Source organism: Sardina pilchardus, chromosome 10 (genome assembly GCF_963854185.1).
Source record: "Sardina pilchardus chromosome 10, fSarPil1.1, whole genome shotgun sequence".
Classification (NCBI taxonomy): domain Eukaryota; kingdom Metazoa; phylum Chordata; class Actinopteri; order Clupeiformes; family Clupeidae; genus Sardina; species Sardina pilchardus.
The window spans coordinates 17,642,688-17,668,513 of record NC_085003.1 but is presented as its reverse complement, the minus strand read 5'-3'; the positions used below and the strand labels follow the sequence as shown (position 1 = coordinate 17,668,513).

The window sequence follows — 25,826 nt, the reverse complement described above, 5'->3', positions numbered from 1 at the left end:
TGGTTTATCAAGTGCATCAATTGCTGGCAAATCTCTAAACCCTAACAGGAAGACACCCATGGTTTCAGCATAGTTCTGCCCCTTTGATTCAGAAATGGCAGTCACTGTTATGTGTGCAATACTCTTGGTTCTTGCCAGTGTCTGTGCATACCATTTCAGACAGACAGAAAGACATATGTAAGGTGCTATTGAGGTGTGTGTCATGGTGGTAGTGCAAATAAGCCCAACAGAGCACGGATAAAGTCTAGAGACCGGCATTAAATATGGACAATATAAGAGGAAAATGTAGACATAGTAATGTAAGAACAAGTTAGAGACCAGCGTTACATATGGACAATATAAGAGAAAAATGTAGACAAAAGAACTAGCTAGAAACCAGCATTAAATATGGACAATATAAGAGAAAAGTACATAATAATATAAGAACTATAGCAGTGCAAGGATAGGTTTGATGTAATGGGGTAACAGCCACTGGTCAAGTTAGGCCATAGTCCAGACTGGGGGATGGAAGGAGGGGTTGTGCATATGGGCAGTAAACCAGTAAACAGTGTAGACATTAGGGACCTTTCATCATGACAACTAGGTAACAGGATCTCAACTCCTCACAAGAGCGGAAAGGCTGATCTTCTGTCGCGTGCCACCACATAGGTGTGTAAGCTTCTAATATTTTCCTCAGATCACAAAGGAAACCACACAGAACTGCATGCAAAAACTAATGTTGTGTTTGCACAGTTGCTCTGTTTTTCACACAAACACGCACAGTTTTTGTTCAACTGTAGGCAATCCATTTCTGCTTCAGTGGTAAGGATTCTTCTCACTAAAATGAGCTGATAATAAAGTATTATGGTGATATAGTGCCATTTCTCACAAGCTCAGTGCAACATCTTTGCAAGCAAACAATATTTACACGTGCAGACACTACAGTGAAGGAATTGTAGGCAATTTGTAGTTGAACAAACAAACAATGCACTCACAGCCACAAGTTCTGTTACATAATTAAATTTCAAAAAATTATTATTTATTTTTTTTAAGCACAGTAACATTTGTAATAGTTGATCAATGTTAATACTCAAATGTATGGAGAACCTGAGGGCTGTCAGCCCCAAATGGCATGAGTTACAGTACACTGACCATACAATATGGTCCGGCAGCATGCACTTGGATATCTTGGATGTGTGCTGCACAGTTCATGACTTGCATTTGGTTTGGTTGTACAGCCTGCATTGAAAAGTTTGATGCTGACATGCTGTTAACTCCTTTAACAATTGAGAACTGAGTTTAACAACAGTTATTTTCAGTGAATTGATTGAGCAATGTCTGAATGTAGTCAATCAAAACCAGGTGCATTATAACTTTATTATATTAACTTCTCCCAGGAAAGGAGCCTAGTTTAATTATTGACCTGATGTTAAATTATGAGGCCTGAGTTGGAACAGAAAGACAGCTGAGAGAAATGGGAAGGACGGCGTCAAGGCCAAAGCATTAAGAATTTCCCCAGAATTTCTCATAACATCAAACCAGTTCACTTCACATACTAGGCATTGAGGGTTCCCTGGTTGATGACCAACTCAACGCTGGCGGACAAATTCAAGTGAGATCATCCTGATACGTCAGGACAGTGTGAGAGACACCATAACATACTGTCTTGCATTGCATCCACTGGAAGAGGCTCATCACAACTCTACTGACTACTAGGAGTTTTGGTGTACGTTTGGGAAAGTTTCTGTCGTACAGGGTTGAGTACTAGGTTGACCATTTGACCAGGCAGATCATCTAAAAGGATTTGGGATTGGTCAGATGGACGGAAAGAAAAGTCTCTGACTCGAATTCTAATATAATCAGATTTTATTTACTTAAATTACAAAACACACAGTGTACATTTGCTTGCATAAGGCATTTTCACAAGTCATGTTGGTGGAATTCCACTGGTTACTGATCTTCTGACAGGCTGGCTGAGTAAGGGAATAAGTTTATGCATCTTTGATGGTTTAGGTTCGAATTAATTTTAAATACCTTAAACCTCCGTTAACAGAATATTATCAAGAACAAAATGCTATCAGGTATCAATTCCTCTACAATAGACATACAGCAAACATACAGTCCCTAAAAGACTGACTGGATGGCAACATGCTGATTCACACTTAGTAAGCAGGGGGATGGAGGCTCACAGAGTCATTAGCCACACGTCAGTAAAACATCAAAGCGAGACTGAACAAATAAGAGCGTCATTTCAAAAATATATATTGTAGATCTTTTCATACAAGGACACAGACATACAGTAGATCAGCCCTGATCACTGGCCACAGAGCAGCATAAAAAGCAAGAGCATCTCACTTTGATCTACAAATGGAGTCTCACCTCTGCACAATAACCTATTCAAACTAGGCCATGTTGCAGTATTGAAGTGGTTCATAAAACGCCTCTTGTCTACTCAGATTGAGAAGATGTATCGAGGACCATTCAGGAAAAAGTGAATTTGACATGTAGGGGATAATGGAATGTTGTTTCGTACTCTACTTTGCATGCAAGTCTGGCCAGTTTGATACACAGATGTACAGTGTATCAAATGTATCTTCCTTGATGTATCTTCCTTGATTTGTCTATCAGGAGGACCATGCTCATGTTCTCAGCCTGCATGGTACTCTGTTGTAAAATGGTCACTTGAGTTGTATTACCCAAGAAAGGCATGTTGAGTTCAGGCATAAATAATCAGATAATGCTATTACGGTGGACATATTAAGGTAGTTTAACCAAATCAACAACAATCAGACATGACAGACAGAAATCTGACTTTCTACTGGTTCTAGTGTTGAAACATTTACCATCAGACCTCAAAATCACTTTGGCAAAAGAAAAACAGACTGCTTGTTAATGCAGAAGATAAAGCAACACAGTCAATTATCCAAGGAGCCTTATATCTATTAGTAAGCTGTTTGGCAAGCCTTTCTCAGATGGGCTGGACGGGAGCTGATAGCAGCTACAGCAGGTTGAAGTGCAGGGGGTAGAGCAGGGCGCCCTCTTCTGGCGGGAGTAGAGCATCACATCTTTGAGGCGGCTGCTACTGCAGATGCCCCGCCTTGGGTGTACACCCGCACCCCAGTCTAAAACAAAGGAGGACCGTCAGAGAGGACAAAACCACAGAGAAGGGGATAACAACGGATAGTGTTCTGTGGTTCCATCAGAGATTCTACACTGGGGTTGGCTAGCAAAACCACTGACCTACCCACAAAACACCGCATGGCTCACTTTTTAAACATTATTTTAAAGCCAACAACAATAAAAACATATCATGGTGCGTAGTCTTTTTTTTTTTTTTACTTTGATGCAACCTGGTCTGTGTTGAAGTGAGACAAATTGACCTGTTGTTCCCACCAGGAAACAGGGACAATATAAAACAGCTTTTACAGCCAAATATATCACTACAATACATTGGCTAGCAACCTGGCTAACTTTTATCAGTCTGACTAATGTTCGCTGGTTTCCGACACATATTCTACGATGCCTTTTTTTCTGCAAATACAGAGTTAACCTCTGCTATTACCTCCTTGGACTCTGCGTTGTGTTTGTTGAGCAGGGCCTGAACCCGGTTCCCGTAGTCAGAGTGGACGGCCATCAAATTCTGGACCTGAAGAGGGAAAAACACACGTAGCATTAGCAGACTGTATGGCCACTAAGGACACTGGTGATGATGAGGAAGAGCAGTGTGGTGAGGAAGACCAACCCAGCGCTTCTGAATGAAGAGCTGCGCTCCCTTCAGGGCCCCGGCCATGTTCTCGCACAGCCGCTGGCGCTCCGGCCCACTCAGAACTTCGGTGTAGAAGGCCCGCACCTTAAAGAGCAAGGACGGCAAACCACAGACCATAATAATCAGATTCTGTGCTCCTGTCAGAGCCAATGGCGGCTATTCACTCGGAAATTAAACTGTAAATGAATTTCACACTAAGAACACAGTGACCTCTTTTACCAGTCATGAAGCAAGAGAACTTCGCATGCAAACCTCTCTTCCAGACATTATAATGCCGACAGACTAATGGATTTCTTCTTTTTTTTCTTTTAAATTTGACATATCTGTGCTGTGTTGATGATTTTGCTGTTACCCATGTGGAAAGGGAGGGGTGGGGGGTGGGAGGGCTATGGTCTACTTTGAAATGTATTTGTATATGCATTAATATATATATTTAAAAAAAAAAACCTCTCTTCCACACCTGGACACACCTAGACAACCAGAGAGGTGTCGCTTAGCTGGCAGGCGTACCTGAGTGACGTTGTCATCGTCAGAGCTGTTGTAGCGACCCACGTCGGCGGACACGTGAAACTTGGACTCCACGAAGCGGGGTTGGGTCTCTGGGGCACTGAAGCTGTTGGGGAAGTAGTTCGGGGCTCCAGCTGCAAACATCCAACACACACACACACACACAGGGGTAAATCACTACTGCTCTCCACTCTTACCTCCTACATCTGCACAACTAAAGTAAAATACCCTTTTTCCTAAATAGAAATTCCAGTCCATTTTTTTCTAATTGTTTTTACTTTTTCTATACTTCAAGACCTCTACGTTTTGTACAAATGAAAAGATTCAACAACATGACCCGTGGTCTCCGTTTTGGTGAAAAGCCAAAGAGTGGGGGGCATCCTCACTGGGATGAGGTGCTCACCCTGGTTGTCGCCCATGCACATGGGTCCGTCCCTCTGGTAGTTGGCCACGCGGGCCCTGAAGGGGCAGTTGACTGGCAGCTGCAGGTAGTTGGCACCCAGCCGGTGCCTGTGTGTGTCTGGGTAAGAGAACAGCCGACCCTGCACGGGGCATGAGACGTTGGTCAAACACATCACACACAACACGATGGAAGGAAATAAGCACATGACTTGGGGTGCTGCTAGCTCCTTAATGTGTTAGTGTAAATAAAGGAACATATTAATCGACATTTAGTTCTTTTTTATGAAATATAGTAAGCAAGAATAGCAGGAAAACTTGTCATTTCTCTTTGTGTGTGTGTGTGTTCACAGTAGCTATTCTGTTTTTCTGCATATTGGATTGTCTTGCCTATTTACAGACAGTATTTGCTTTAATTACAGGATAAAGATAAGTGTAGGGCTTTAAGTTTGTTTGTTGGTTCTTTTCAAGTTTGTATCCAGTCTTTATCCTGACATGAGACTGTGAGCTGAACTCAGCACAAGTAATGATTACAAAGTACAATGGCTACAAAGTTCAATAAATAACACAAAAGGCCCATTAACATCTCTACATCTATTCATCTTGGATTGTCTGCAAGTCTCTGACCTGCAGCATTTTGTCTGGGCTCGGCTCGATGCCTGGAGGCATGTTGCTGGGATCAAAGGCCAGCTGTTCCACTTCTGCAAAGTAGTTGACAGGGTTTCTGTTGAGGACCATCTTCCCTACTGGGATCAGCGGGTAATCCTTGTGGGACCAGACCTGGAGATAAAAAGACAGGGAGAAAATAGAGTTAGGCCCTTTCATAAAGAAATGAGTAAATAAATAACATCAAAACAAGCAATTGTCTCTCTGTAAAAGCATTTGAATATAGTGCCATCTAGTGGAGAAACGGTGGTACAGACTTTGGCTCAATGACAACTGAGCCAGAGGTGCTTATGTAACGATGACTAATGAAAACTAAGTTGGAGAACGCACCTTGGTCAGGTCGAATGGGTTGAATGGGAACTTCTCCGCCTGCTCAAAGGTCATGACCTGGATGTAGAAGGTCCAGGACGGGAAGTTGCCATTGGCGATGGCGTTGTAGAGGTCTCTGATGGCATAGTCAGGATCAGTGGCAGCAAGTTTGTCTGCCACTGCTGGATCCAAGTTTTTGATGCCCTGGTCCACCTAAAAGACAAGGACTCTTGTGTTACAGGGAAACAATGAGCTGTGCGGAATTTTTTTTTTTTAATTTCTGTTACTTCTGATACCTTGAAGTGGAACTTGCAGTAGACTGGGTAGCCTTCAGCATTGACCATTTTGAAGGTGTGTGAGCCATAGCCATTCATGTGTCGGAAGCCATCAGGAAGACCACGGTCACTGAACAGGAATGACACCTTTCGGGAGAGATTGATTCATAATAATTATAATAAAACCACTAATGGCAATCATTATTTTTGTATTAAATCCCCAAAGAATACTTTCTGGTACGAGATGCGACACAGTTAGAAAAACATCCAACATCTACTGGGGTGCCCAGTTAGACTCTAGAGCAGCACCTGATGGAGGGACTCGGGCCGCAGGCTCCAGAAGTCCCACACCATGTCTGGGTCCTTCAGGTGGGTCTGGGGGTTGCGCTTCTGGGAGTGGATGAAGGACGGGAACTGTAGACACACAGCAGAACATCAGGTTCAATTCAAACCAGACATGTCAACCGAACCGCCCGTAGGCTACTCTAAAAAAACCACACAAGCACACAAGTGGCAACAAATACCGTAATTTCCAGACTATTAGCCGCGGCTTATACATTGATTTTGCAAAAATTCTTCAGCTATGAGGTTCATACAGGGGGGCAGTTAATATGGTTTTGTTTCTTTTAACTTGCATAAAACACTGTCCTGCGGCTTATACACAATGCGGCTTATATGCGGGAAATTACTGTACAGTGGGTCTCACTGACCAGAAGAGCATCCCTGATGAAAAAGATGGGTGTGTTATTTCCCGTCAAGTCCCAGTTGCCCTCGTCAGTGTAGAACTTGACTGCGAAGCCGCGTGGGTCTCTCACGGTGTCTGCAGATCCCGATTCTCCAGCTGAAAACACGGGCACATTTTTAAGGTTAGCACAAGGAGGCAAAAACACTGCCATATCTCCTTATTTCTTCAACTCTCTCTTTAACGTTGTCATCCTTTAGCAGCTCTCTTAGATAAACGTGGCTCGGACATGTGAATCAGTTCGTGTTGAAACAACAATGTCAACAACCTGCTTAGAGGCAAGGGTCAGAGTCTGTTCATAACCGGAGACATTTGGTGGACAAAGGCAAAACCGTGTACACCACCAGATACATCTCTCAATGAGGAAGACTTAATAAAGCCAACATTTCAAAATAGTTTCAGTAGTATTTTGTTTTTCTCCATGCAGCAGGGTAAGATACTAGCGATCATAACTAGCAGCTCTTTAACAGTGCTGCTGGATGGCTATGCCTACTTTATTATTATAAACTTTAGTAACAATATCTAAGAAAGACAATACATATATTCCCCCCTTAATATGCAAACATGGGGATGATGTGATATCTCTGATGTAACACACCACTGCCTAACAGACGCTTGGAGGTGCATCAAGCTAAAAAAGCACCTTGAATGCATCAAAGATATGAAGCAACATCAGCTAAGCTTATGTGTGACTCCACAAAGACAAAGGCTTTCTCTGCTATGCAACTTCCCAAAAGCAGGACCAGCACCATGATTCAAAAGGACTTTCAATAATTGAATGGCAATTAGTTTTCAGTGCTTCTGAGATGAATGTAAATCATGAAACAATATTTCAAATCACGACTGCAGCTATTTTAAAAAGGCATCACTCAGATGGTTATGCTCATTGCATTATCAAACACACACACACACACACACACACACACACACACACACACACACACACACACTCTGAGCAAATAGATAGAGCAAACAGAGTTACATGTATCAGTTAAACATTACAAAAAAGAAAAATAAAACTACTGATGGAGGGAGACTTTTGAGGGAATTTCATAAGGTGGTCAGTCACAGATGACAAAAAAGCTGTCTAGTCTGACATTAGTCTTCAGGTTATGAGACAACAATGTCAACACCCTGCTTTGAGGCAAGGGTCCGAGTCTGTTCATGGCCTGAGACATTTGGTGGACAAAGGCAAAACCGTGTACACCAGATAGGCTACATCTCTCAATGAACAAGAACAACATTTAGCCAACATTTCCAAATAGTCATGTTTTCTTTAAAATTCTGTTATCATTTTCATTTGCAGCAGGGTAAGATACTTGCAATCATAACTAACAGCTGTTTAACTGTACTGCTGGACAGCTAGTAGGGCTGCAACGATATGTATCGAAACTGAAACTCATATTCATGAACTTGTGTCGCAGTCTGAGAAGGCAGAATGGCGATACACCCCTCGTGTCCAACAGCCACCTAAGCAACACACGTCTCCCAACTTTAACTACCGGTATGTTGACTTCAGTTCAGGTTGTGCTAAAAAATGAAAAATGCGTAATGCTTACACTAAGACTTTTCCTTGCAGAAAAGGAAAGGTACTTTCAGGTCATGGTCAACACACTGCATTAAATGGCTGCTATGAAATCAAAAGTTGGCTCGAATACAAAAGAGGTGGGGCATCATCATGCCAGCCATCTGCCATGAACGGGCCTGTTGGCACCAAACAAATCTCCTATCATGCAGCCAATGTGCTTATACATAGCCCACTATTCCTGACCAAAAGAAAACAACAGTGTTCTCTCACCCCTCAATCGGGGCAAAAGCTACACTTATCGACAGCTGTTTTGGACACTTTTAAAGCAGTCACTCCTGTCCATGCCAAGAGAGCATATTTACAGAGGCTTACATCATAATAACTTGCCAGAGAAATATAAACAAGGAGGAATAACTTATTGGGATATGTCTGATGAAGATGCACAACAAATTGGACCTGTAGACCAAGAGGACATGTGAACAGCACTCCACAGAAACTGCTCCCTTACCAACAGTGGAGAACCGGATGGCTATTGGTGTGGTCTTGCCCACGTGCTCAAACACCTTGGCCTTGCAGTAACGACTGATGTCATGGGTCACTTCAAAGTAACCAAATGCTCCTATGGAGAAAACAACAGTTTCAGATGACATAAAACATTTTTTGCTTATTATTCAAATTAGTCAACTGACAGAATGTTTTTTGTTGCAAGCTATTAATAAAAGAAACAAATGTTAGTGAATTTTTAAACAACGATTGGAACAGAAAAGCCTTTTATTTTCGAGCTAACCAGCCATCTGTATTGTAGCAGGGTTGTATGAGGGGATAACAAGTGTGAAACAGCCTTGGCTTTGTTAGGCATCACATGAGTCACTGAACTAAATACTAAGATCAGATTTCAGCCCCCTCAAACAACAGGCTGCCAAATGTGTTATTTATTTCACTTCATTAATAGGGCAAAGGGGCTAACCACATGCTGTTGTCTGACTCGGACAACTCTTACCAGCTCCTTTGGCATGCACCACTCTCTCTGGAATGCGCTCCCGGTCAAAGTGGGCCATCTCGTCGGTGAACACCACATCTTGAACCAACAGGGGTCCACGCGGGCCTGCTGTCATTCCATTTAGCTTGTCTCCAATTGGCACACCTGCCCCTGTGGTCAACACCTCTGGTCTCTGAGGAAGATATTGTCACATCAGATGTGATGCATGTTAACAGGGTTCCCACTCTTATGTCAGATGTTAAATTCCATAACTTTTCCCTGACTTTCCCTGATGAAAAATCTGAATTTCCATGAGCTACTCTAAAATCATTTTTAGAGTGGGAGGTGAAGACATGGGTATTGAGTAAAACAAAGTTGGGCTAACCACAACCACTCGAGCAAGCAGTAAAGCTAATTACTAGATATACTCCAATTCTGCAAGGACATATTTGCATGAATACATTTTGGCAAGTGTATTTTTTTATTTATTTTTTTATTATTTTTTGGGGGCTTTTTATGCCTTTTAATTGGACAGGACAGTAGAGAGCATGACAGGAAACGAGCAGGAGAGAGAGTAGGGGTGGGATCCGGAAAGGACCACGGGGCGGGAATCGAACCCGGGTCGCCGACGTGCGGTGCAGGTGCCCCAGCCAGTCGCGCCACGGCTGGGGCCGGCAAGTGCATTTTAAACTGCTTTAACAAAAATTCCCCTGATACTCCATGACTTTGCTAACCTGGAAATTCGGACCCAAGTCTACAAAAGATTTAGGGTCTGGCTATGAGTCAACTGAAAGGGCGGCACAAATGTACACTTTTACTGTAAATATCACAATGACACAAAACGAAGTAGTTATCATTAGCTCACTACAGTATAGCTCTCTTGGTAACATAGGTCATGTTAACTGTTTAGCCCTTTGCAAAATCTGTCGGTCTAGCCTGATTACATCATGGCCTTCAACCTTAACGTTAGCCTACTGCTGAATACCTTTGGCTGTGTCAATTGCTAGGGTTTAAAGTTCAAAAATCAGTTACGAGACAAATCAGCATCACATCTGGTGCACAGATATTTATCTAGGGAAAAAGAAGAGTCATTTCCCAAACAACCATGATATACATGATATACAGTACATGATGATACATGATACATGATATATTGTATACATGTATACAATGCGGACAGAGCAGATCTTTGCGGATCTTTGCGGAAGAGGAATAACAAGCAAATATTTTTCAGAAACATTTGAGTTCTGCTTCCATGCAAGTTGACATGTCAGGATCATTTGACCTATAGTTAGCAGTGAGATTTTGGTGAATATTTGTCCTGCTTCCATTAAGTTGACATTTCAGGACAGTTTGACCTGAAGTAGCAGCAGTTGGTTGGGAAGTACTACAGCAATCGGAATGAGAAAGGGTCCTTGTGGTGAATATGTTTCAGAGAAATTTGAGTTCTTCTTCAATATAAGTTGACATTTCAGGGAAATGTCAAATGTGACCTGTCCTGTAGTAAGTATCAGTGAGTGATTGGGCAGTTGGGAAATACTACAGCAATCTGAATGAGGAAAAATATATTTCATTGATTGAAAATTGAGTAATGCTTAAGACTAACCAGATTTGAGAAAGTTACTTGAAAGACTGGATTCTAACTAGTAGGCCTACCCCATTCACGCTTTTCTCAAAAGACTACAATCTTAATCTTTCCCAGGCTAAGGATGGCTCAGGTTGACATTTCAGGATAATTTGACATGCACTAATTAACTCCGATAGATTGGGAGGTACTAGGAATCAGAATGAGAGGACGGAGATATTTTGCTTTGGATATTTTTCCTCGTTACAGTGTAATATTGTCAACTTCCTTTGTCCCTGATCATGTTATTGAGCTGAATTGCGTTGCCTGAATGGAGGTAAGTTAAACATCGAATATCCAGCTTGTCAAACACCCAGCCAACCTCACCGCGCATAGGTAAACATAGGTTATCCGTTCCAGATAAGGTTACTGAAATTAGACAATTGACACAAGATGATAGATAACGTTACCTCTCTAGGCAGTCAAAAACAAAAAGCTTAGCTGACAAACTGTCAACTTGAGCTAACGGTTAGCTAATGTTGATAGCTACACCAGAACCCAAATCCGACTTGATCTTGTTCCTGTGCAAGGAGTCCAACAATCACATAATAGCGTTCTAGACATAAAACAATTGTATCACACAGCATTGGCAGATGTAGTCTAAACTCCCAATTTCGTGCGTAAAGTTAAAATGGCTTTGCTTCACCGTGCGACCTGAAATGACCTATTACCCCATTTCCTCATATACCCTCTACTACGGAGGTGCTAGCTACGTTAGCTGGCCTGGCTGAGCTGAATTGTAAGTTTATGTTGCAATACAAACCTGAGTTCCCCGATTCTGCTTGAATGTTTTCATTTGATCGGTTGCTTTCTCCCTGTTGCCTGCCATCTTCCTGTTAAGATATGCACAGTTCGAGAACGAGAACTACACAAGCGAGTGTAACTATTTCTTTTGACGTCCTCTATGTATTCTGTAGCTGTACTTTAGCACTGCTCAGGGACCACCCCGTCCTTCTACCCCCGACTCCCATTGGCTGCTTGGACGTGGAGTTGACCTACTTCTGGAGTCATGGAGAAAATGCAAGTTCATACAATGACCATTCCACCAGGAAAACAATCTCCCCCTGTTACATAACGTAGCCTACATAGCCTTGTGAAACCCAAAGTCTATTGAGTATTTTTTTAAATTTTTATTTAAACAATTATTTCAACACAATGTTTCATATTCTGGGTGGCATACAAGGTGTAAACATTGGCATGCAGTTTAAAATGTATTCATGTCTCAATCTCACAAAACATTAGAATACTGAAAATGAAAATATTGCTTCATAATAATAGATTTGGCACATGGATAAATCTGGCAAAGCCCACTTTAAAAATATATTATACACGGATGGTTGGCCTTTGTGAAAACAAAAAAAGTAACTGAATGATTCATAAATGGCAAGTGCAGCAAAACCTACAAGAACTGTCCCCCACCCACCCTCCACCAGAATCTGATACATTGATGATGTTTAGATTAGATGCATGTTGTCCACAAATGAAAGGATTAGTAATAATGTTGGCCCACCACATAGGCTAATATATGTCACATTATGAAACACAGAATTACAATAAGGCCAGCTTTTTGTTAATAAGGGCTGATTGGATCCGTTAAATGTAACAGCTAATCATTAGTTTACATTCAGTAGTGGAAAGAAATCATTATTGCCTAACTACAGTGTAATGTCAGATGTAATCCCCGAAAAAAAAAAATTACTGAATGATAACCATACAAATGTCATACAAATTATTTGTCATACAAATAAACGATAAGATAGCAGAGCATTAGTGACTGATGGTCTCCATTTCATCCTTTCTGTTTTGGTAGGACTTCATCAGTCTATTTCAAAGTCACAATAAATCTATTCATTTTGCCCAGTCATAGATAAAAGTAGTAATTAGCTTAATCCATCATTATGTGATCATAAGTGCTACAACTCAAAGCTACATATGGCTGTCTAGCAAAACACACCCTCACAGCAACCAAATGCATTTTTGGAAACAAGTTCAGCATCGACTTTTTCTTTGTGTTCAATACGGGTGAATATTTGTAGATCAAATGCACCAAATAAATAAATAAGAAGAGAATGAAGTATTATAAATACAGAAAGTATTACTTTACATTACACTATACTGGCCATTTAAAACCAGATAGCAGACATTTGTTTGAATGTGATGTAGCGACTACTGCAGTTAGTTTCACATTTACCACATACAAATATTTCACTGCAATATTCACTACTGGCATCTTAATACCTGCTTAGTTAGATTAGGCCACCCTGTCACAACAATAACAAATTAATTTACCTGGATTTACAGAACCTGGATTATTTTTTTCCCAAAAGCACAAGACAAGAAACCAATCGAAAACATCTACTATCTGTTTCCTTCCTTCTGAGGGGATCAGCTGGTTAATTTAACCCCAAATCCACACTCAGCCTATAAAGAAAGGTTTGCTTGTGCAAAAGGCAAAGAGGCCTCTTGAAAAAAAAAAAAAAACATTTCTTTACTAGTCATTCTTTTGCCAACAGATCTGAGAGACTTAGGCACCATGCAGGTTGGTGATTGGTGTCAGGGGACTGCGGTGTGGTATGGTGTGGGTTAGGTCCTCCGGATGGGGTGCCACATGGACACGGGTTTCCTCAGTGTGGCGAGCATCTGGTTCCAGTGGGTGATGCCCATGCCGCCGGTCTCCGGCCCGATGATCACGTGGCCCACGTTCTCGCCTCGGCCGTCCTCTGTGTTCTCAGCCACAGTGACCCTCAGGGAGAGGTCCTGTAGAGGCACAAATTTATATATAGTCATAGTCCTCTGACGTTTGTCTACAAAAGGCATCCAAAGCTTCTTTGCCCCTATAAGGTGATCCAGGTGCTAATCCAAGCTAACCTACAGTACCTATTGCAATTTGCACTGAAAGTTAGCTCTGGAGTAGCAAAAATCAAAGTTTGTAATATTAACATACTGAAGATCACAGAACCCACTCGAAGACAGATGACAAAAGTCTGTAGGGAAAAACATCTGCATTTCAGACTTCTTCGTCCCCATGAGAGTGTGATTATTCAACAGGTGTCGGTGAATAGGTGTGATTATTCAACAGGTGTACAGTAGGTGAATAGGTGTGATTATTCAACAGGTGTACAGTAGGTGAATAGGTGTGATTATTCAAAATCATCGGCAAAATTACAAGACATCAGATCTACTTAAATGGGTAAAGATGGCAGCTGTTTGTAGGTGAACTTCAGAAGTCTATTTTGATTTCTGTTTGAATTTACACTATATTGCCAAAAGTATTGGATCACTTGCCTTGACTTGCATAACTTAAATGACATCCCATAGGTTTTAATTTAACATTGGTCCACCCTTTGCAGCGATAACAGCTTCAATTCTTCTGGGAAGTCTTTCCACAAGGTTTAGATTTTGTGAGGTCACACACTGGTGTTAGACAAGGAGACTGACTCTCCACTCTAATTCATCCCAATGGTGTTCTATTGGGTTGTGGTCAGGACTCCTTGGGGGGTTTGTTTGTCTGTTTGTTAGCAAAATAACTCAAAAACCTCTGGATGAATGTTGGGAGTGATCCGGATCACGGTATGGATCCAGGAGGCGCTTGGTGGAGGTCTGCACTCTCGGAGTACTTTTCTAGTTATTATTTGATTTATCTTTACTCAATCAAAACAACACAATTGCAATATCATTATATTATATTACAATATTATCTTTTCCTGTAATACACAATTTAATAACATGACTTACTAATGTTTTCAGAAATTGAGATATAGTGTTTTAGAACCAAACTCACATATATGTACCGGTATATATGGATAATAGATTTTAGACATGAAAATCTATGAAATTTCCAAGATGGTTGTTACCTGCAATACAATGGCAGGCACGGAGAATATCATGGCTTCGTTGAAAATCGGATTTGTGTCGTCTCTCTTTACAGAGGTCTTCTTTTTGCTGATCTTCCTGCCATCTTGAAGGAGGTATACTTTCACAAAGGGATCTAATTCAAAGAAATTACATATCAGTTTCATGATAAAGAGTAATCCCCCAAGGAACATCTGCTTGTGTAAACGAAAGTTTGCACAAATGTGTCACTGTGTGCGGTGCTTAGTCAGATGCAGCATAGCGACAGAGGGTTGGACGGCCAGGTCAAAGCATCAAGGCAGTCCTGGGTTTTCCTGACCTAGTACAAGTCACAGGAACATTTTTTTTTACTCACTCCTCTATGACAGTGTCAGTGAAGTAAACATCTTTGGTGTGTGGACAAAACAAGGCTGGCATTTTCTGCCATTTTACCAATCAAACAACAAATTGATTAATCGAAAAAAGAATTGGTAGATTGATCGACTTTGAAAACAATCGTTAGTTACAGCCCTAACCACCAGTGATATGGGGCTAAGTACGAAGGAGAAAAAAACTCTGTTTTTTTTTTTTTAAATAATTGGCTACCTGTGGATATGGTTTAAGTCCTTATAGGCAAGTCCCCCAATACTGTACAATCTATGGTCCCTTCACTCGGCGGCCATTTTGGAAACGCACTATGGAGAGTTGGAGAGTTCTAATTCAAGTGAATGGAGAGGTATACAATTTACTAACCAACCCCATGCATTTCTATGGAAGATTCTTTTAAGCGCTGTGTCTCCTCATTAGAAAGTCTCGGGTCATTCTCACTGTGTCAGCAAGAATTCTCAGGCTACCCCATACAGTACTCTCCTGTAGTCCTTCCAACAGGAGAGCACTGAGTAGGGTAGTCTAAACTTCTTGCTGACACAGTGTGACTTAGATTATATCCACCGGTAGCCGGGTATTTTTTCCTCCTTCGTATAGTAAAATAATTCCATCCACACGCATGACGCAAAAACAGCCGTTGAGGGCTGATCACGTCAATCACACAGATGCCGATATTAGCCAATCAAGACCTGACAACATTTTAAAGAAAAGGGAAATGTCATGTCACAATCCACACGGAAATCTTAGCCGGAGTTTTAAAAAATATCCGATTTCAGTGACCGAGTTTGCATGTGGACGAAAGGCCAAAACTCCTCAATAAAACCTTCATTTTTAAAGGTACCCGGCTTCGTGTGGAGATGGCCTTACACAGTGGGGCCCAGTGGCTCTCCTGTCCACCTGGAAGTACTTCAACTCTGAATACTTGTTTTTCTAGTCAGAGAAGCTGGTGAATCTACATTACTATGATCTATTACTGTAACTAAAACCTTGTTTTCTATTTTGCCTAACCTGGTCTTCGTGTAGGCCTCAGGTATAGATAGGTAGAGTCTTTATAGTCCACAAGGGATTTTTGCAGTCTGCAGAAAGCCCATAAACGTTCTTGGTATTAAAATTACCCAAACACAACATGTATTTTTTTTTGTTCACTGTTATTTGATAACCACTCGAATCACCTGCTGTGGTCCTGCCATTGGTCCAGACTAGGTTCTTTGCTTTAGCCACAACCACTGTGAGCCGCTCTGCTGTGGGCAAGTAGCTGAGTGACAGCAGAATTTCTCCGACTGCATCGACAGCCTGCAGGGAATAAGAACACAACACTGTAAGGAGCAGAGCCCATGGAACACTGTTGCTATTTCATGCTGTTTGAGATGTGACTAATAGATTAAACTGGCAACTACAGTACAGTGTCCAACAGGTGGTGCTGATGTTAAGATTAGGCTCACAGAGTCTTGGTCACAGATCACACCTGTGCTTTTTTGCCTCTTTACTTGTGCTATTGGATCATGTTATGTACAGAATGTTATATAACGGATTTGAATCAGATTTTGCAACAAGAGCAAAAGGAAACCAAACAGGGCTCACTTGGGAAAGAGACCTCTGTCTTAACATGACTACCCTGGTTAAATAAAGGATAACTAAAAAATAAAAATCTGTTTGCAAACATCATGGTTATTGATCTTTGAGTAAAAAATGTTCAGACTGACTGTATTGTTGTCAAAACAATACAATTTGTTGATAATGCTGATATAATTTGTGTATTTAAAGTAGCCTAACAATGCAACCTTTATCACCATCTCTCCCAGTGATATTACAACCTTTTCCAAAGTTCGAGTCAACCTATAAACTGCTCAGTTTTAGTTTCTAAACAATTTTGTACAACGAAATTCAAAATGATGCATCTCCATGGGCAATGGAAGTCAATAAATTAACGCCATTCCCCAGGAGGAATTGCAGAGCATTTTAAAAGAGCCCCATTAATACTGTAAATATTTGATAGTAGGGATTACACAGGGGAGGCATGCATCAAAGAAACAACAAGATTCCAATGCCCTGTGTTTACAAGTAGGCTACCACCAGTAATGAAAAGTACGCTACCATGTGCCTCTGGCACTATCAGTATCATGGCCTTTTCTTTCTTTTTTCTTCTTCTTTAGGTACAGTAGTATGGTTTTAGGATTATTGAAAGGAATCACCTTTTATGATATCTCACAGGCACATAAAGTATATGTAGCCTATATGCAATGTATAAGCAAGCCTGATCTCATTATATTATACTATGACAAGATGTTCCCTTTCATGCAGTTGAGCATGTGGTCACCTTGTTCAGGTCCTGCAGGTAGAGCCAGGCGTTGAAAGGCCGGATGGAGAGGTCCAGGTCGGAGAGCTTCAGCTCAGCCACCCCGGCGCTGATGTTCCTCTCGTCGGCATCGATGCCAAACGCAGAGAAGCGCAGGCTGTACTCGTCCAGCGCAGCCGCCACCAACGGTATGGAGAAGTGGTCATCAAACATGACCGTGAACGCATTTGCCTGGACCTGGAGACAGAAAAGATTGAGAAGTGAGCATGGAAGAGACTACTCATTAAGACTCAAGGCCTCCTGACCTCATAACCAACTGACCATAACTAATAATATCTACACTTGGTTGATGTCTATGACATGATGTAAAGGTAAAAAAAACTTGTTTAGGATACCATTCTACCCTCGATATACAGTAGTGTATCTACAGTTCAAACTATGAAAACAATATTATTGTTATGTATGTAAGGGATAATGGCCAAGGTGCCCTGTTATATGGAATTAATGACTGAGGCGGAGTCAAATGACTCCCTGACGGGCAGTGGGAGTTTCCCCCGCCTAGTCCATTACTCCTGTATAACAAGACACCTCGAAGGCTGTTGTCCTGCTTGTCACGGTGGTCGCTATAGGCAACAATGATGCCTTCATAGCACGCAAAAGAAACAAGGGGTTCTGTTTAAAAAAGAAAACAGTATTTCTTCTCTCTGAATGATAAAGCTAAATAATGTTGAATACTTGTTAAAAGTGGTAACTCTAGCTTACGGTTTGTGCAACATAGGTCTTCCATCGGATCTACTTTACCCATCATCATCCTACGTTAAATCTTAATATCAATCTATGTCCACTGTCACAGTCATGAACATTCTCATACAAAGATAGATATACTGCACTCTAAAATGACATCTTACAGTAATGGAACCTTCTGTATTTCTGGTACAAAAGCTTGACTTAATCTAATTTACAGAACGACAGATTGCTAGACCATGCTTCTCATATGCATGGTTCATTTCTGTCTGACTAGCTGTTTCTCCACCCTCTCGTAGAACATGAGACTATGGCTCTGTTCTGAATCATTGCCAATCAATTGCAACAGGGCACTGGAAGTGTATAATTATACAGAGTAGGGCTCTCTGGTGATGTGTGAGAATACGGAGTGCACAGTCTGGACTGAGAGAAGCCGAGTGGAACAGCTCCTTCCCCTGTGGACAGACTCTGCTAGGCTTTGGTGGGTGAGATGTGTGAGAGTGTGTGTGTGTGTGTGTGTGAGTGTGTGTGTGTGTGTGTGTGTGCACGCGCATGTGTGGGTGTGTGTGAGTATGTGTGTGTGTGTGTGTACTGTATGTGTGTATGTGTGTGTGTGTGTGCAGTGGGGGAGAATGGCTGGGGTAGCTGAGCTGAGCTCAGCAATTTCCCCTGCCTCCCTTGCATCCCCCGACTCCAGGGACAAAAAGGCTGTCCAGTCGCCCATGCGCCATCATTACCCTGCTTGTACAACATTGATACAGCCCCGATGTCCCGGTCATTATCATGAAGTGTGTGACAGGCAGTATGTCGGATGTGTTGAATAATGCAGCGTGAATGAATAGAATCGGGGGGGAATAAACAGAGAGAGAGAGAGAGAGAAAGAGAGAGAGAGAGAGAGAGAGAGAGAGAGAGAGAGAGAGCGAGAGAGCACAAACTGAGCAATAAATAGGGAGGCAAAGAGGGCACACTGAGAATGAAATGAGTAAAATAATGACAGAGATGATGAAAGGCACGGCGAGACGGGGGGAGGGGGGAGGGGGCAGACCGAAACTAAAGGCATACAAAGAACCGACCGGAATCTCAAGGCTTTCCTCTCATCTCTCCGCGTGTGTGGATGGGCTCCGTTTGTGCTCCAACCTCTCCTCTCCTCTCCTCACCTTGCTGACGCCCACGTTGAGCTCCTCGGGCAGCAGCGTGATGCGGATGAAGCAGCCGGGGAAGTTCTCCTCCTCCTTCTCCATCAGGTCCTTGCCCTGGTGCAGGTAGAGGTGCAGGGTGCTGGAGCGGCCGTCGAACTCCAGCGTCACCTCCAGCTGGCCCACCGTGAAGTCGTGGCCGAAGTTGTTGCCGATGGACGAGACGGAGCAGAGCGAGTCGGTGGAGAGCGAGCGGTGCAGCTGCGCGGCCGGGTCCAGGTCGCGGCCCATCAGCTCCAGCGTGCCCAGGTCCCGCAGGCCGTCGCGCAGCAGGAGGCCGTCCGGCGTGTCGCCCAGCTGCAGGCTGGGCTTGCGGCTCACCGACACCGACAGCGACGCCGACTCCCTCCGGTGGTTGGCAGCCGCACGCTGCAAAAGCGACACGAGGTGCCATGCAATAAGAGCAGAGATTAAGGTAAACACTTTCATGCTTTATATGCTTCATGCGTTATCTTCAATTTCAATTTAATTTAACTTCTAGAGCGCCAAAACATTACACATGTCTCATGGCCCGTTACAGAGTGATAAACATTCAGAAAGAGAGCATGAATGTTTTATACTTGCTTATTTATTTCTGTTGAGAACTTATATACATCTGATGATGTACACATGTACTACACATATGATGTCTTAGGCCCAAGCCCTACCTCATGCCCTACTTTAAAAGGCGAGTAAAGTCTAAAGTCTATCAACAACAGACAGTATGTGAACTTCAGCTATCTTGCAGCATGTGGGAGGATTAAGCAGACTCATCAGTGTTTGTGCTTAAGGTCTTAAATTAGAATATTGATTTTGCCTAATTAAAATAGCTTTAGTTACATTTAGGACTTTGCACTCTGCCCATCATTCAAATCAGCGCTGCCTACATGTCTCCGTTACCTTTTGTCGGACCTCAATGAAGGACGTGCCATATTTCTCCTGCAGGTACCGGTAGTCGAAGTTGGGGTAGGGCGAGGGGGCAGGGAAGGAGCCGGACTTCCACAGCTTCCACAGGTTGAGCCCCACCACCCCCAGCAACACCAGGAAGCCGATGGCGTAGATCCCCGCCTCCCAGCCAGAAGGGTTGCGGACCACTGTGAGGGAAAGAGGGCAGAGCAGGATCTGGCATCAAACCTCTCACTCTCCCTCTGCTGTCAACAATCTGCCCGCTCAGCAGAGGCCATTCTGTGGTTATTCTGAGGTTATTTCAAATCCTCTTCATAGGGAGGAGGGTTTCTGTTTGGACTATATTAGACACTGTGAACTGAAAGGCAAGTGAACTGTATTCGAACAAAGCAAATATGTGGGGGTTTTGCTGAGAACATTTCATACATATATAGTGCCACAGATTTGTTTGTTAAATGCTGTCTGATTCCTCTCATTTTACTGTAGTTACATCACAGCAAATAATAGAGGACTTAAATGTCACCCCACCCGCCACCCTCTTTTTGCTTATACTGCAATTACGGGATCTGGCACAGAATCACTGGAAAAAGAGACCAAGAGACCTTTTAGGCACTAAAGGGTAATGGGAAAGTAGTCTGAGGAACAGAAAGACTGCAGAATTAAACAGAGTGCCTGGCACTCAGAGGAGATGAAGCTCTCGTCACTTACCGCTCATATGATAGTCAGATATGTCCCGTCCCTGGGCTGAGGACATGCTTGCAGGCGCCTACCTGGGAACGGGAAGGAGGCGTGAGATATGACTCAAGACACGAGATGCGGCTGTTTTGTTAGCGCCGAACTCTCTCGCAATATGGAAATAGAGCTCTTGTCACATTCTACCTCACACATTTAATTACCGCATACCCACATATGGCTCTTAGTTCCCCCAGCAACGCATCCTTTATGCTTCAGGACACATCTGTGGAAGTGAACGGCACTAGCTTTCCAAACTATATTCAGAAGTCTGTGTGGGTGAGTCTGAATTCTGTTGCCATATCATTTTTTTTGTAAATATGAAGCAAAAAGCTTTTAATGTTTAATTGTCTCGTACCATGAATAGCTACAAAGAAAAGACTGAATTTCCCAGTGGTGGAGAAAAAACAGAGGGAACCAAAAACAGCCAGCCTGTTCCAGGGAAGACTTGGCAGAAGCTTTCATAACATGCCGCTTCTAAATCTGTTATGTCTCCTTCTGACTAAGAGCAGACAGATAAGAGAGAAAGAGACAGAGACAGAGAGAGTGAAGAGAGAGAGAGAGAGAGAAGAAGAGAAGAAAGAGAGAGAGAGCTAAAGAGAGAAGAGAGAGAGAGAAGAGAGAGAGACAGAGAGAGAGAGAGCGAAAGAGAGAGAAGAGAGAGAGAGAGAGAGAGAGAGAGAAGAGAGAGAGAAGAGAGAGAGAGCGAAAGAGAGAGAGAGAGAGAGAGAAGAGAGAGAGAGAGAGAGGGAGTCTTGGGTATGAGTCATACCCCCACCCAGTGCCCCTGCTGCCGCGGCTCCCTGCGTCTCCCCGTGCCGGTGCGGAGGCTCCCGGAGAAAACAGGCACATTACACTAATGATATGGAGAGAAGCGGGGACAGAAACACAACACGTCCACAGCACACAGAGCTGCTGAGTAAACGTGAGGTGGCCAGATTAAATCGGCTGCTGCAGTGTGGAGGGTGTGTGCGTGTGTGTGTGTGTGTGTGTGTGTCAGAAGCTGAGTGGCCATTAGGGAAGCCCTGGTGCCAAGTCGACAAGCTTACGTTTGACAGCACTCGCCTCTATGGAGGCACCTCCCCCTTCACACACACACACACACACACACACACACACACACACACACACACACACACACATTTTCCCTGTCTTTCTGTTTCCCCCTCTGACACCTCACTCCTTTGTCAGCCAATCACTTTATGAAACCAAAAATACAACACCTGGAGAAGAGGCTGCCATCTTCACCCACCATCACAGTCAGCCCCCTCTCTCTCTCTCGCTCTCTCACTCCTCTCTCTCTCTCCTCCCTCTCTCTCTCTTCCTCCCTCTCTCTCTCCTCCCTCTCTCTCTCTCCTGCTCCCTCTCACTCCTCCTCTTTTCTCGCAACATTTAACAGTGTTTTATAAGAGCACAGGAACCCAAAGCGCCACGCTCCATAGTCCAGAGGGAGTTGTGTTTGTGCTTGGTGCTCAGGTGTCTCTATATTTTAATGTGGCTCAGTCAGGGGCTTTGAAAAACAATGGCGGTGTTATTTGCCACTCTTGGCTGAGTCCGTAAAAAGGTTTGTATGCTGCTGTTATTTAATCAGTAGCTCACTTAGAGGGAAGTATCAGTAAACAGACTCAGACAGTCTGGTTAACTGTTAATAAGGCACTGTTAGTATGTTGTGTGATTGCTTGGCTGCAGATATTTCCAGTCACTGAGCTACATCATTAAACAGCTCTTGACTATTGCATCTAATTGGAAGCACTCTCATCCAACCATATTGCTTCAATACAATTACTTATCACTTAAATCACATGAATGTGATGTAAGTGCCACATGAAGTACACTGTCGAGGGAGTCATTTTTCATTGACTGTGATTAATAGACTACGAATAAAAGAATTTAAAAATCAATCTGTCACAATGAACCATAAATGTCTTTTGGCTCAACCCGAACGGAGAGAGGAGGCACTGGCACTGATCACTGTGTCTTTAGCTGTAACCATAACGCCAGCCAGAGCGTATGTAAACAGAGTGGACTTAGAAGAGAGGCTGAGTGGACTCGGCACAGAGGTGACATCCAAGTCGAGACAGAGGCCGCGGGGTACACAGGAGACAAAGTGGACAAGACAGATCTCAGCTCATCGTAGACAATGTTTGTGGTGCCCCCCCCCCCTTTCCAATAAAACAGGGTAATGTCTGACTCCTCAAGCTGATGTGGCACCACTGGAAAGGTAATGTGTCTGTGGTGTATTGAGGGAGAGAGTGAGAGATACTGACAAACTGAGAAAGAGAGAGGGAGAGTATAAAGCAGGAGGAGGAATTGAAAGAGAGAAGCCAGAGACAGAAAGAGAGAGAGAGTGAGAGAGAGGCAGCAGAGGAGCAGGTGAGCGGGTGGTGGGGTAAAACAGCCCCAGCGTGCTGCCTCTGCCGAGGAAAAATGAAAATGTGTACTTCCCTTTATTGGTCCCTCACGCTAAAGCACCAGTGATCAATAATAATGGGCATTGCACTGCCGCGCGAGGGAGAGAGAGAGTGGGAGCGCCAGGCCCGAGTGTGCACCGTCAGCTTCTCCCCGCCGCGGAGCGCGGCTCAGCAGGCCTTAATAAATCAACTTTGCTTTTAATCTCGCGCAATGAGTCATAATAAAATTAACTGCATCGTCGCCACATAGCAGGGGGCCTTTTTTTTCTTCCGAGAAGCGCCAAGGACCGGTGGCACCCTGCCGGAGGGTCCATCTGTGCCAGTCAACGCGGACGGAGCCGGGCTGCCAGGACGGCACCTTCCCTGCTGGTGCTTATTAACTAAAGCCAGAGAGGCGTGCTGCTGCACCACCGTGGTGGACAGGTGAGGGAAGAAGGGGGGGGGGGGTGCAGTTGTGGACTCAGGGATTGAGAAACAATCCGTCAGTCAGACGGACCACAGTGTGAGTTAGCCACGAGAGAGAGAGAGAGAGAGAGAGAGAGAGAGAGAGAGAGAGAGAGAGAGAGAGAGAGAAGATGGAATCTTTAAGTTGGAGCCTCCCACTCGATTGTGAATCACCGGGCTGATCAATCATACTTAGGAAGGAAAAACAACATCATCTCATCCCCGACATGCCCACTCTGCTTTGCTTTATGTTTCTTGTTTCTATTTTCACACGGTTATTTCCTTGGGAGAAACTGATAACCAGCCTCGGGACTTGCTCCCATGCTGATTTATTTCACTGTGCTTTCTCAGTCACTCAATCCATGTAAGTGCACTGTTGCCTAGGGGAATAGAAAGTGAGGAGACCTAGTCCTCTGGCTTTCTTAAAGACAGCATTATGCTTAGCCCTGGGCTAGTGTGTGGAAATTAAATTAATGGACTAAAGGGAGTAGCCTAGCCTATTCCTATAGGCCCAAACTACTGTCGGTAAAGGACTTTGAGACAGTTAGTACTGGACTGATAATATATAAGGGAGCTATAATGGGTCATGTATAGAGGAACGGCCATAAGGAACGCAGAGGGATTTTAGTGCATGGGTCACCATGTCCTACAGCAGATTCAAAACTGTCATCTCAGACATGTCATCATGTTGATAGTCCTTTGAAATGGTCAGATTTTGAATGATCTGGAAGTGTCTCATAACATCTTATTCCTGAGAAAACACATTAGGGAATTGCTCTCTCCAGTGATGAGAGAAATACACCAAAAGCATCTAATTGACGGTGAATACCATCTAAACCTCAACCTAGGTAAACAACAAAGACAGTATGTGTGTAGGTGTAACACCTAAGTCCTGACACACCATTTAATTGGTTAGACCTGTGTGGGTTGATCTGACGTAAGTAAGCAGGAGTCCACGAATCTCAGGTGGTTGTCATGGCAAGGGATAACCCACTGGACATATGGTGCTTTTATAGTTTCTCACCCAATAGCTATTTGATACCAAACGCTGGTGCTCTTCTCATCTCACAACTTCTCATTTGATGAACAAGAGTAAGTCCCTCACTCTGAGGGTGGTGCTTTAAGGTTTGTGAGGCACGCGGCTAATTAATGAATATAAAGTGAACTTCGGCCTGTTCAATAGGCTAGGGAATTCAACACAAATCTCAGCCTATCAAGGAACTAGCTGATTAGTACAGTCAGGTATGTATCTGTGGCTCAGTAACTTCAGAACCATTTATTTACATTTTAAGAACCGGCTACAATTGTGGCAGGGCGAATCAATTTCCCGGTCGATTGTTGCATAGAGATTCGATGAGTGTTGCATGCCATTCTGTAATTTATAAACCTGTATAGGCAACAGAAAGAAGTGTGAAGGACTAATATTCTATGCATAAATTAATGTAATTATAGGCGAAATCACCCCAATCCACCATGACTGCCAAACACAAACACGGTGCAGGAACTGCCTGCATAACGCGACATGCAAGGAACACTTCATAGGTTCCTGGGGTACCTTAACATTAAAAAAAGAAAAGACTCCTTTATTAAAAGCCAGGCAAACTGGTTACCCAAGACAGGTTTCTCTTACCTTAAATGAGTTTTGTTTTGGTGCAGTGAGAAAGGGGGGAAACTCCACCACTCTCCCTTCTTCAGCTCACGCGCCGTTATCCATGAAACGCACAGGCACTTCTCTATACGCGGGAAACGATGAGCTCCCGTCCAGTGAATTTCTCTGTCGGAGCACAAAATCAACAGGGGATGCCTGTGGCGTGGTCAGTCCATTTGCTGTTATTTCGTGCACCAGGCGTTTCAGATGCATATGCAAGCCGCTACCTCCATGTAAACTGTATGCGATGCGAGGTCCTGTGGAGACCGCTGCTGAGAGCATCTCTCTTGGAGCGCTCCTCCCGACTGCAGAAGTCCCACCCCTGCAATGCAACTTCCAGCACTTGACCAGAATACGCCGGAGCGCTCAATACAAAGGCTTTCCCCAGACCTTATTTTCCTTATGCAATGGAAACATAAGGTTCACGTTTGTTATGTGCACCACCATGGCGTATCCCTTATGTGCGGAATAACAGAGC

General features: G+C 43.4%; 2 protein-coding genes across 3 annotated transcripts; both read right to left on the bottom strand.

The window, feature by feature from the left end:
• Positions 1-1,827: 1,827 nt before the first annotated feature.
• cat (catalase) lies at positions 1,828-11,697 on the bottom strand. The gene is made up of 13 exons (XM_062546776.1): positions 11,538-11,697; positions 9,172-9,343; positions 8,680-8,790; positions 6,612-6,742; positions 6,211-6,315; positions 5,923-6,048; positions 5,648-5,839; positions 5,279-5,431; positions 4,656-4,794; positions 4,256-4,386; positions 3,722-3,829; positions 3,542-3,625; positions 1,828-3,101 (listed from the first exon to the last, which is right to left on the bottom strand). Exons 1-13 carry the CDS (start codon positions 11,601-11,603, stop codon positions 3,039-3,041), a joined length of 1,581 nt encoding a protein of 526 aa, XP_062402760.1. The 5' UTR covers positions 11,604-11,697; the 3' UTR covers positions 1,828-3,038.
• A 194-nt stretch (positions 11,698-11,891) lies between these two features.
• syt12 (synaptotagmin XII) lies at positions 11,892-25,639 on the bottom strand. Of its 2 annotated transcripts, none has more exons than XM_062546774.1 (8): positions 25,331-25,639; positions 20,822-20,883; positions 20,108-20,301; positions 19,190-19,597; positions 17,310-17,525; positions 16,165-16,285; positions 14,629-14,762; positions 11,892-13,531 (listed from the first exon to the last, which is right to left on the bottom strand). In XM_062546774.1, exons 2-8 carry the CDS (start codon positions 20,865-20,867, stop codon positions 13,358-13,360), a joined length of 1,293 nt encoding a protein of 430 aa, XP_062402758.1. In that variant the 5' UTR covers positions 20,868-20,883; positions 25,331-25,639; the 3' UTR covers positions 11,892-13,357. The 2 variants fall into 2 exon arrangements, with proteins under 2 accessions (XP_062402758.1, XP_062402759.1); XM_062546775.1 differs by having other exon boundaries at positions 20,822-20,879.
• Between the last annotated feature and the right edge of the window lie 187 nt (positions 25,640-25,826).